The sequence below is a fragment of the Procambarus clarkii genome, chromosome 49 (assembly GCF_040958095.1).
Source record: "Procambarus clarkii isolate CNS0578487 chromosome 49, FALCON_Pclarkii_2.0, whole genome shotgun sequence".
Lineage (NCBI taxonomy): Eukaryota > Metazoa > Arthropoda > Malacostraca > Decapoda > Cambaridae > Procambarus > Procambarus clarkii.
The window spans coordinates 19,923,622-19,934,465 of NC_091198.1; the positions used below are offsets into that span (position 1 = coordinate 19,923,622).

Sequence of the window (10,844 nt, forward strand, 5' to 3'; positions counted from 1 at the left end):
TGATAATTCTTGTACGAAACCAACAACTTTCTAAATAACTCTTTATGCAATGACCGTATCCTTCTAATAATTTATGCTGTTTAAATCATTATTTATTGTCAATAATGTATATACAGAATATGTGTCAATTATGTTGTATTAGATGAGATAGTGATGTCAATGTTTAGGGGGAATAGTGTCGAGGGAGTCCGCTAGGTGGCTGAGGGCGGTCGTCATGGCTCTCCAGAGGAACCTCATATTTAAGGGTGAGGCGGGCGTTATGTGGATAGGGGGACTAGGGTGATGGGGCAGGTGTGGGGCACAGAAGTCTGGGGATGTGTGGGGGGCAGGCACAGACCTCTTACACACCCTTCACACTCCAGTGTTTACACAGCTGATCACACAAACACTGCCCGGCAGATTTTATTTATTTAATAAATTAACTTTTGTTATGGTATTCCTGTCATGATGTAGCTACAAGGAGGCTGGCGTAAATAAAAACTCCGGTAGAATATGTGTCTTACAAAAAAATGTCAACCGCTAGTAGGCAGTCTACCTACAGCACATTAATTTTTTTATGTACAGTATTGCATTCAGGTTGAAGTATTCCTGTACATTTTGTATTATTCCTGTGCGTTTTGTATTTATTTATATAAACAAGAGTTGTTACATTCTTGTACAGTCACTAGCACGCATAGCGTTTCAGGCAAGTCGTTAATCCTAATTTTCCCAGGAATACGACCCGCCAAATTCTTTAACAACCAGGTACCCATTTTACTGTTGGGTAAATCCTAAGCACAGTATGTAAAATGAAGAATAGCCTAAACCAAAAAAATGAAATCCTGTCTTGAAGTATATAGCCTAATTGAGAGCATTTGTTCCACCTTGTTTCTCTCCTAAAATGCTCTGCCAATACTGGTCCTGGAGCTGACGGAGGAAATCTGGGATGCGAGTTACACGTAGTGTTTCGGTGCATTACTGGTTTTGTATATAATGAGCGAATATAACGAGTGTCTCTGTGTGCATATTGGTGTAAACACAAAATCAACTACTGTACTGTATTTGTTACTGTAGCATAGCCAAGTGAATGGTGTCTATCCTGTACTTTTATACTGCATAACTTGTGACGATACTCTGAAAATAGAGCAGTGGCTATTCTGGCTGGTGTTGTGCCAATTGCACATAAATAAAAAAAAAAGTAAATAAGACTGCTTGTGACACTAATTACTTTAATAACATACAAAACAAAGCCCCTTATCCACTTGGCTAAAACAATTTACAAGATAAATATACACATGTGAAAGTTACTTTAATGGCAAAGGTGCAATTAATACTTTATACAAGAGCTGGTACAGTCTACTGACACCCAGGGGGAGCGAGAGTAAATGTTGCAGCTTGGAGCACGAAGAGTATTCTGAGGACTGGATTGATTGATTGATGAAGATTAAGCCACCCGAAAGGTGGCACGAGCATGAATAGCCCGTAAGTAGTGGCCCTTTTGAGCCATTACCAGTATCATTATCTGATATTGGAGATCTGCGGAGGTGCGACTGCACCCTTCGTGACAGGAGATGTCTCCCCCGTGCGAGGCCTGGATGTAGGTGAGCTCCTTATATATGCAGGCCAGGCCAGCATAGATGGCGCTGATGTTGTGGGTAACCATCGGCCGGCAATTAAACAAGCAATTAGGCTGGTCGAACGGCGAGTGGCGCTGGGCCTCATCACACGGGCCTCTGCAGGTGTCCAGGTGTCTTGGGTACTAGAGGGTGAAGGGTGGGGAGGGGGTTGCTTGTGTAGACAGAGGCGTCCGAGCACGTTTTTTTTTTTTTTTTTTTTAAGATATATACAAGAATTGTTACAGTCTTGTACAGGAATGTTGTTGATTCCTTATGTTGGAGCATGCAGATACATTGGTGAATAGGCATTAAAGGGAACAGGCAGGATCTGCTACCTAAGCAGGCGATTACCGTAACAAACTAAACAAAACGGCTGTGTGGTAGATATTGCATTAACATTAAGATCAACTTAATACTGGAGTAATACATTTATACCATTGAGATATAGTATATAATGATCCACCTTCCTCTGCCTGTGACTGCCTGGCATGGCAGTGGGAGGGTGAAGTAGTAACTAAGGTGGCTAGTCGTAATACTTTTTACTTCATGTGAAAAAAAAAAAAAACATGAGGTAGATTTTTACTTAACCATTTTTGTTTAAGGCTACGGATTCGGCATAAGAGCTGGAGCTTTAGCTGGTGTTCAGCAGCGTTACTCGTCTGACGTGCACTTCTTGACAAAACCTAACCTTTCTGCGATCAAGAAAGGGCGAGGAGGCCGCTCTTCCTTCTCTGGGAATGTGGCCACTGTGTTTGGTGCGTCTGGATTCATTGGACGCTATGTGTGCAACAGGCTCGGGAAGACGGGAACCCAGGTAATGTTAATGTATAGTGCCTCTAGTGTAAGTTGTTTATATCTCCAATGTAAGAACTCTCAAGGTGCTTTTTGTTACTGTATATCCAAATTAAAAAATATGTTTTCAGCCATTGGGTTTTGGCTCTGCAAAAATATCTTGTTTCTGTAATCAAGAAATTTCTGAATCTGCTTTATTCATTGTATTAACCCTTAGACAGTGGCTATGGAGAAATGGTCATACCTGCCTCTGCACAAAAAAAAATAAAAAAATCCAATAAATGAATTTTATTATAGAATTATTAATTTGTATGCAGAATAAGAAAAACAAGAAAATAAGTGGATATTTATCATTTCACTGGGAGGAGGTGCTCTGCAAGGCTGCATCTGGCATTTCTTAATGCCTGGTGCTTCACTATGCTGACACTGTTTTATCCTTCGATGTTTCACCAATTGTTTTATCACTTTTTTTTTTTTCTTGATTTACATCCACAGAGAGCTTTGTATCCATAATTGCATCATGTGTAAAGCCCAGACCATAATTGTTTAAGTCATCATATGATGACAGCATTTCCCCTAGTAATATTCATGACGATAACTGCATTTGTACCACGAAATGGTACGTGGATTTTTTTCATGGGTTAAGGTAAACGACATTACATCCACATAAACCTATTACAGCATATTCATACTGTATTTGCATCATACAGGAAAATTCCAGACAATAATTTTTCTGGACAATAACCAGAATTTTTGTTATCCAAGTAATTTGTGGTTATTTTTTTTGTGACAGAGAAATAACTAATATTTGTGGAACAGTTTTTATTTATTTATTTCTATGAGAGTACAATAGATTTTGTACAAAAAATTGGGGTATAATATATTCATATTAGAGTGCAACTCTGCTTGATAGCTCTTTGAGCTAACATCAGCTGGTTGTTTGTTGTTGTCAAATATACAGTATTGTCTTATTTTGTGAGGTGGAGGGTGGTTAAATTACTGTTATAGAATGACAATTCATGTGCAGAATTAACTGTGAAGTGCTCACTCCTGATTCACAGTTGTGTGCGCGTGCAGATTAGGATTGTATTAACCCTTAATACAAGGGTTAAGGGTAAGAGATACTGTAAACATGAAAGCGTGAACTTTTTTCTTTCCAGATTATTATTCCTTACCGAGGTGATCACTATGATGTGCTGCGGCTCAAGTTAGTTGGTGACTTGGGTCAGGTACTCTTCATGCCTTACAACCTGCGTGATGAAGAGGCTATACGCAAGGCTGTCAAGCATTCCAATGTTGTCATCAACCTTGTTGGGCGTGAGTGGGAAACCATGAATTTTTCTTTTGAACAAGTAAGTTAAATAAAGTCTTGTGGTTATAAAGATAAATGTTTATCAATGTTTACAAACAACTGGATACTGTATTGTTGCATAAAAAAGTTTAAAATCCTTTGTAAGATAAGACAGTTAAGGCTAGTTAAATACTGTATAGCTCAAGGTCACCTACTTTATGGGAGCAAGAGGAGCTTGTTTCTTCCTGGAAAAATCCCAAGAAATTTTCCTTCTGTATTGTCTTAAAGTCTTGTTATGCTGGCACCATTGTTATTGTTTCAGCTGTGTAATCTTCCATTCTCTAACCCTTGCTTCATTTTCTCAGACTTGTATATATTTAAGTTGTTGTTATTCAACCCTGTACAACCATTGTGTATTTATTGTACTGGGGACCCACTCGTATACCCCTTTCCGTCACCACAACCATTTTGATAATGAGAGACTGAATAATTTCTGGAGCTCATGCACCATGTCAGTGTCCATCAGCATCAGGGATAAACGTGTTAACAGGGGACCCCGCATCTGTCATCCTCTAATAATGGGGAGCGCAAAGTTGAATAAAAAAATTAGACTCCTTTTTGTCATGTTTTATAGAATTGTATTCAACAGGTCCATGTGGAAGGAGCCGAGCGGTTGGCACGGATTAGTAAGGAAATGGGAGTTGAAAGGTTCATTCACTTGTCTGCACTCAACTCCAATGTTGAGCATGAAGTAAGTTATGGATGTACTGTTATAAGGTAGTATTTAGTTCATCACATGTTGAAGAATTAGAACTATGGGGAATTTATATGGTTGTCAATTAACAGTTCAAAGTAGACAAATTTAGCAGTTCAGAGTATCAAAGGCATCAATAGATTTGATGTTATTGCCTCATAAGGCAATCACAAATTTTAGTAGATAAGACATTGAAGACGTTAAGGTATTGAGTTGCTGGTGCAGTCAACTTCTCAAGATGTTTTATATTTTGCAACATTTGAAGCTTCTGCTGGTACAGTGTGTTCCCAGTCTGTACTTGAAGCCTCAAGTAAACATCTATTATCTACAAAAGTGACTTTCTATATAGTATAGGAAAAAAATGTCCTAAAAATTGAAAGTATAAAGCCTTATTTTGAATATTATTTTTCTATGTGTATATAGCTAATGTCCTATGTAGCCTTTGCACAATGCAATGGTTAAAAATGGTTTTTGTTGAATTGCAATGTGAACCTTTTGTTCTTTCAGGGTTATTTTACTAAAGGTGGCTCCAAGTTTCTGAAAACTAAAGGTCTGGGTGAACAGGCTGTGAGAGAGGCCTTCCCAGAAGCCACCATTCTTCGTCCCAGTGATGTTTATGGTCAGGAAGATCGATTCTTACGGTCAGAAGTTATCCACGATTTATCTTTTGTTTAACTATTGTGTGATCAAATAAAATTTGCTTGATAATGGTAGTACAAGTAGAAATAAAACCAATGAGTATTATTAATGGTAGTACTCACAGTAATAGTAGTGGTGATAGCTTCAACTCACAGTTGAGGATCCCAGGTTCAATACCCAGGTGGGACAGCAATGATCAGGAATGTTTCCTTTCACTTACTGCCTCTGTTCACCTAGCAGTAAATAGGTACCCAGGAGTTAGGCAACTGTTGTAGGGGTTGCACCCTGGGGAGGGTCAGTAGTTTAAGCTTGGATTAAGGTCCCTCCAAGGTTAAATATATATATTTGAATTTCCTGTTCCTGGCAAAGCAAATCAATATAGAGATAGAGTATTAGCTACAACAGTGCTGTAGTTGTAGCAGCCCAGCTAGCAGTATTTGTAGCGATGTCAGCATTGGAATTAAGATATTGGTAGCAGCAGCACTAAACCTGTAGCAGTGATAGCAGAAACCTGAATGCCAATAGCAATATCATCTTCAAATAATCATTTTGATATGAATAAACTCTATAAATAATTGTTGCTTCACTTAGGTACTATGCTGGTGTGTGGCGGCATCAGGGCTTTGCCCTTCCTCTCCCCAAGGCTGGCAAAGACATCTGGAAGCAACCCGTTTATGTTGGTGACGTTGCTCAAGGGATTGTTTGCATCATGAATGACCCTGACACTGCTGGCAAAATCTATGAGGTTGTTGGGTGAGCTCCACTGTTTGCAGTTTAGCAGGAACAGTTTATTGCAGATTGATAACTTCTACAATCACTGGCACTTGCCACAAAGGTCAGAGGTTGTTGTCTTGTCACGTATGATGGGTGAATATCACGGAGTTTGTGATATCCATTAAAGACAAATTTCCATTTCTCTACTACAAATAAGTTGTTTACCATCAAATGTCCCATCCTCATGACAGCTTTCCTATTGTTGAAGTAGTATGTTGGCTACTTCCTTGGCAAAGTAATCTAAAGACCACAGAATATTAACTTACGGCCACTCGTTTGAATAAATGAGTGGCCGTAAATGCAATAAATATATATATTGCACCTTTGTCATCATTGCATTGCATCACTTGAAATCACTCTCCTTGTGGTTGAATGTCTGGATTTTTAAGACAGTTGTAAATTTTACTTTCTTACCATTCAGGATGTCAATAAGAGTATCAAGAAAAACTTAAATATTTTGTCAGAATACTATATAGCTATACTGGCTTAGTTGTTCTTGATAATTACTTACAATCATTATAATGTTGTTAAAAACTTTTCCAGACCCCGTCGTTATGAACTGTGTGAGATTGTTGACTGGTTCCACCGTATTATGCGGAAGGAAAACTACACACGTTATGACATGAAATGGGACATAACCTTCAAGTGGAGGGCACGCTTGACAGAGATGCTTCCATCGTGGCCACTTAACTCCCTCACCAGGGACAAAGTAGAGAGGGTAAGGCATTTTTGTAATTAGTCTATGAAATCTGTATGGAATAGGTTTATCAGTTGTTATCCCAGAGTCCAATTTTCTGTACTGCCTTAGACCATTATTTACAGTAGACCTTTTATGCCATTACAGATGCTCATGACGGTTAATTTTGTGCATCAATGTCCATTTGTGATGATTTTGATTTAAAGTAGATTAATGATGAGTCTGTTTAACCCTGCTAATCATGTGATAAAGGAAATTTTGTAAATGACATGTTGGATCTGTGGAATCATTTGACTTGCACAGTGCGGTACAACCATACAGTACTAGCCGGGTGCTTTTTGAGACTAGTAATTTACAAGCATAGGCATTATATACCCCTAATCATACTAATTTAACTAATTATTTAATATATCTGCCACTACTACATTTAATTTTTTAGAGCTTCTGGTCTCCTGGTTTATGTGTAGTTTTCTAAAAGAACTTTCATCCTTTTACTATTTTTGACATTATTTGAATTGTCACCTTTTGTTGTCAATAATTATACAGCTAAAAATATAAAAAACTGTTTATTTAAAATGTCTACTGTCTCCCAAATCTTCCCAAGGAAGCAGTATCGGATGTCACTACAGGTCTGCCCACTCTGGAAGATCTGGGAGTCACACTTACAAAGATGGAGGATCGTATGGAATGGGAACTCCGACCATTCAGAGCTGGCAACTATTACGACGAGGAACTTGGAGAATTTGAGCCCCCAGCACCTCCAAAATATATTACAGCAAACTGAATAAATATACAGTACACTAGGTAAAAGTAATTAGATGAATAAATATGATTTTGTAAATTAGCCGTGTCATTGTAAGTATTTTTCTTTAAATTGTCACTTGGGGTTTATTTACTAAACAGAATTAATCAATGACAACACAAAAATTACTCACTTTATTTGCCAAGATTTCACATGGAATATATTACATTATTTATATGGAGATATTGTAAATAGTTCTGTACATGACTTTTTATGCAGTTCAATTGATAAAATAAAAATATTATGTTTAAAAGCTTGTTTTTTATGCTTAGCAACAGCAGAGGAGGGAACGACCTGGAACAGCCCTGAAAAGTAGATTTATTGTAAGAAAAAATACTATTTTAGGGAATACCATACAATATTATCTATGCAAAAATACATTGGAAAGTATAGTTTCCCCCAAGATATCCTAACAATATATTTGTTTCTTTGATGGCTTAAGTAAGTAATTATCAAAAGAAAGCACCAAGCCGGGAAGGCTATGTAGCACCGTGAAAAGTGCGGGATATTCAAAAGGCGCTAAATATCACTAAGGATGCCAATACGAGAACAAAAGCGCATAAGGCGAACCACGTCAAAGGCATCCAATTCACCAAGGATACTATCGAGGGACACAAGTAAGTAAGTAATCAAAAGAAGGCATCAAACCAGCAAGGCTATGTAGCACCATCAAATGTGAGGGGTAATCAGAGGGCACTAAATATCACTAAGGATGCCAATAAAAGAACAGAAATGCATAAGGCGAACCATATCAAAAGTATCGATTCACCAAAGAGTCTAACAAGGGACAAGTGACTGCGAGGGATGGTCGGTAAGCAAGACACAAGCTCGTCCTGGAAGTCAGGACATTCAGCAAGAATATGCACAACTGTAAGAGGGACAATGCAGTTTGGATAATAAGGAGCAGGGCGGCACTCCATTAAGTGTCAGTGAGTTAAGCGTGTATGGGCAATATGCAACCTTGCCAGAACCGTTTCCCATCGCCGGTTACGTTGGTACACTACTTTTAAGAGCATGCAGTTTATCAGTAAAGAAGACCAACAACTCTGCCAACGGGCAAGGATGGAGGAATGAATAACTGGATAAAAGTCGGAATAAGTAAAACCTTTATGGGAGATGGGACAAGTGCGGATAGCTTCCTTAGCGACAGCATCCGCACGTTCATTTAAAGAGACCAATATGGCTGGGAACCCAGCAAAACTCTACTGACCAATGTAGCAGGGGCTACAAAGCTCGGTCTTCAATCACAGTCCGACTCAGAGGCCTAGTCGCCCCACCCCATGAGCCAGGGTACGAGAGGTTGTTTGTTCCATGCAGCAGTTGTTACAAAAGTCTGGGTCCTGGAACTAAGGAACGCCACCTACCAGGGAGGCCGAGCGTGCCAGTGCAGGAAGGGGGTGCATCGTCCCCAGCAGTGCTCCCCCTTTTTAACAGGGGAGTCCTGCTGCTTTGTCTTACCAAAATTATACAGCACAGCATGTACAGCATGATTTTGATAAGGAAAGCTAGCAAATTATTGATGTAATAGAGCTCAACCAGGTAATGTCCATTCTCCCACACTGGTGCAAAGACCTCATTCTTCCTAGCCATCCACTTAGGGCAGCTCCTCACAAGCGACCCCTCCAGCGAGCTGTCCAATGACTCGCAAGGACCCTACATGGTGCCCTTCTGCACGTACAACACCCAAAGAGGGGCAGGAGAGGGAGTGAAGGCAACCCACACCAATCCCAGGGAGGTGTACGTGAGCTCGTCACCACGACAAGGCGACATGACTGAGGGGCTTTGATGGCTTAGTATCTGTAATGTGCTGTATAATTTTGGTAAGATTTAACAGCTTCAAAAAGTGGTATATAATCATCTCCAATAAAACATTGAGTACAATAAGAACAGGTAGCAACTTATTGATGTAATAGAACTAACATCAAGAGGGTACAATAGATTTCATTGGCTGTTGGTTGCTTTGACAAACTTAAGCAACCTATCCTAACCACCCTAGGCCTAATACACGATATCTGAGGCCTAATAAAGTACAAATGTGTGCTATATAATGCCTACAAATATTTGTGTTCCGTCTCATTTATTTTAAAATCATTCCTTACTAGTCAGTATACTACTATCTAAATGCTACAAACGTAAGAATTCTGACTATTGACATTCATCACAACAGGTACTATCTAAACAGGAGGATGGGTTGCTTCATTGACATACTCACCTCTTCCATACATGAATCAGCAGTCATACAACCTTGCACTATGCCCACGCCAAATCCAGTCACTTTCATAACTTACACAGTTTACTCACAGAGTATTCTCTCCACACATTTCTAATCTCCCATTCACCATTTAACAATCCATTAGTCTCTTACAACTTCTTCCTTTCTAAAAAAGCTTTCAGTTTTCTGAATATTTTAATTTTCTTATGTTTTCTCCCTATTTCTTCATTTGCTCTCTTTCCATTTAACAAATCTTTGCATATACCTTTTACTTTCATTTTTTTTGTTTATTTCCTCAAAATCTACTACTATTTCTGATCAACTGATCCCACCACTTCCTCATCCTTGCATATAGTTCCTACTATTGTACCTGGAAGGTGATTCAGAGCATTTTACTCCCCAAGCCCAGCCTGGGGCCAGGCTTGACTCTTGCTCTACAACGCTGCGCTCTCGAGCCGAGACACAAAACCCGAAACGCTGCGCGTACTAGTGGCTTTACAAGAATGTAATCACTATACTATGTATCCTCACAAACCCAATGTACCTTCTTGTATATATAAATAAATAAATACTTGCTGGGAAGATGTTCAACAGCTATGGACCTCTTGTGGTGTGTTTTCTGACTGTGCCTACGACACCTTTACTTTTTACCGACTGTTATGCATTTCCTGCCATATTATTTTACCAGTTTGTGCAATTTCACACACCGTAGTGTTTCTTAATCACTTCATGTTGTTGTTGAGGGGCAACATCGATCAGTCACTTCATGTATACAAGACACTAAAGCAAACAGAAAATAGAATACCTGTAAAACCTTTTCAGGAACATTTAATAAGAAAGAACACCATACATGCAAATGGGCATGAATAATATATACATATTGTGCACGTATCAAATTCTTGAACATGTGCCAAGACAACAAATGTCATAGTACAGTACCCCCAACAAACCCCCTTATACCAAATACAGTTATAGAAAAGCATACCAGTGCTGTGCTCCAACATTCCATCAGCATCAGTTCACAATACAATGCCAAAATAAAATTTTAGGCTGTTTTGCATTCATGTTCATCCCAGACGGAAGCGGGTGTGTGAAGGATTGGAAGGATTGTACTGTATAGGTAGGAGCCTGATCCCATTACTTCTGCTCCATACCAACAACCCCTGTTATCTATGCCATGGACACTGCTGCAGCTTCTTGACTACATAAATGACCCACACCCAGAATTCTTTCTCCCATGTAGTCAAGTTTTACCACGTTATTTTCTGCAAGTCAATGCTCATCAAAG

General features: G+C 39.1%; 1 protein-coding gene across 1 annotated transcript; it reads left to right on the forward strand.

Moving 5' to 3' along the window:
- Positions 1-163: 163 nt before the first annotated feature.
- Positions 164-7,597, forward strand: ND-39 (NADH:ubiquinone oxidoreductase subunit 39). Its single transcript, XM_045750198.2, has 8 exons — positions 164-245; positions 2,198-2,409; positions 3,548-3,739; positions 4,328-4,429; positions 4,940-5,073; positions 5,663-5,824; positions 6,389-6,563; positions 7,147-7,597. The coding sequence occupies exons 1-8, from the start codon at positions 215-217 to the stop codon at positions 7,324-7,326; spliced, it is 1,188 nt and encodes a 395-aa protein (XP_045606154.1). The 5' UTR covers positions 164-214; the 3' UTR covers positions 7,327-7,597.
- Positions 7,598-10,844: the final 3,247 nt, after the last annotated feature.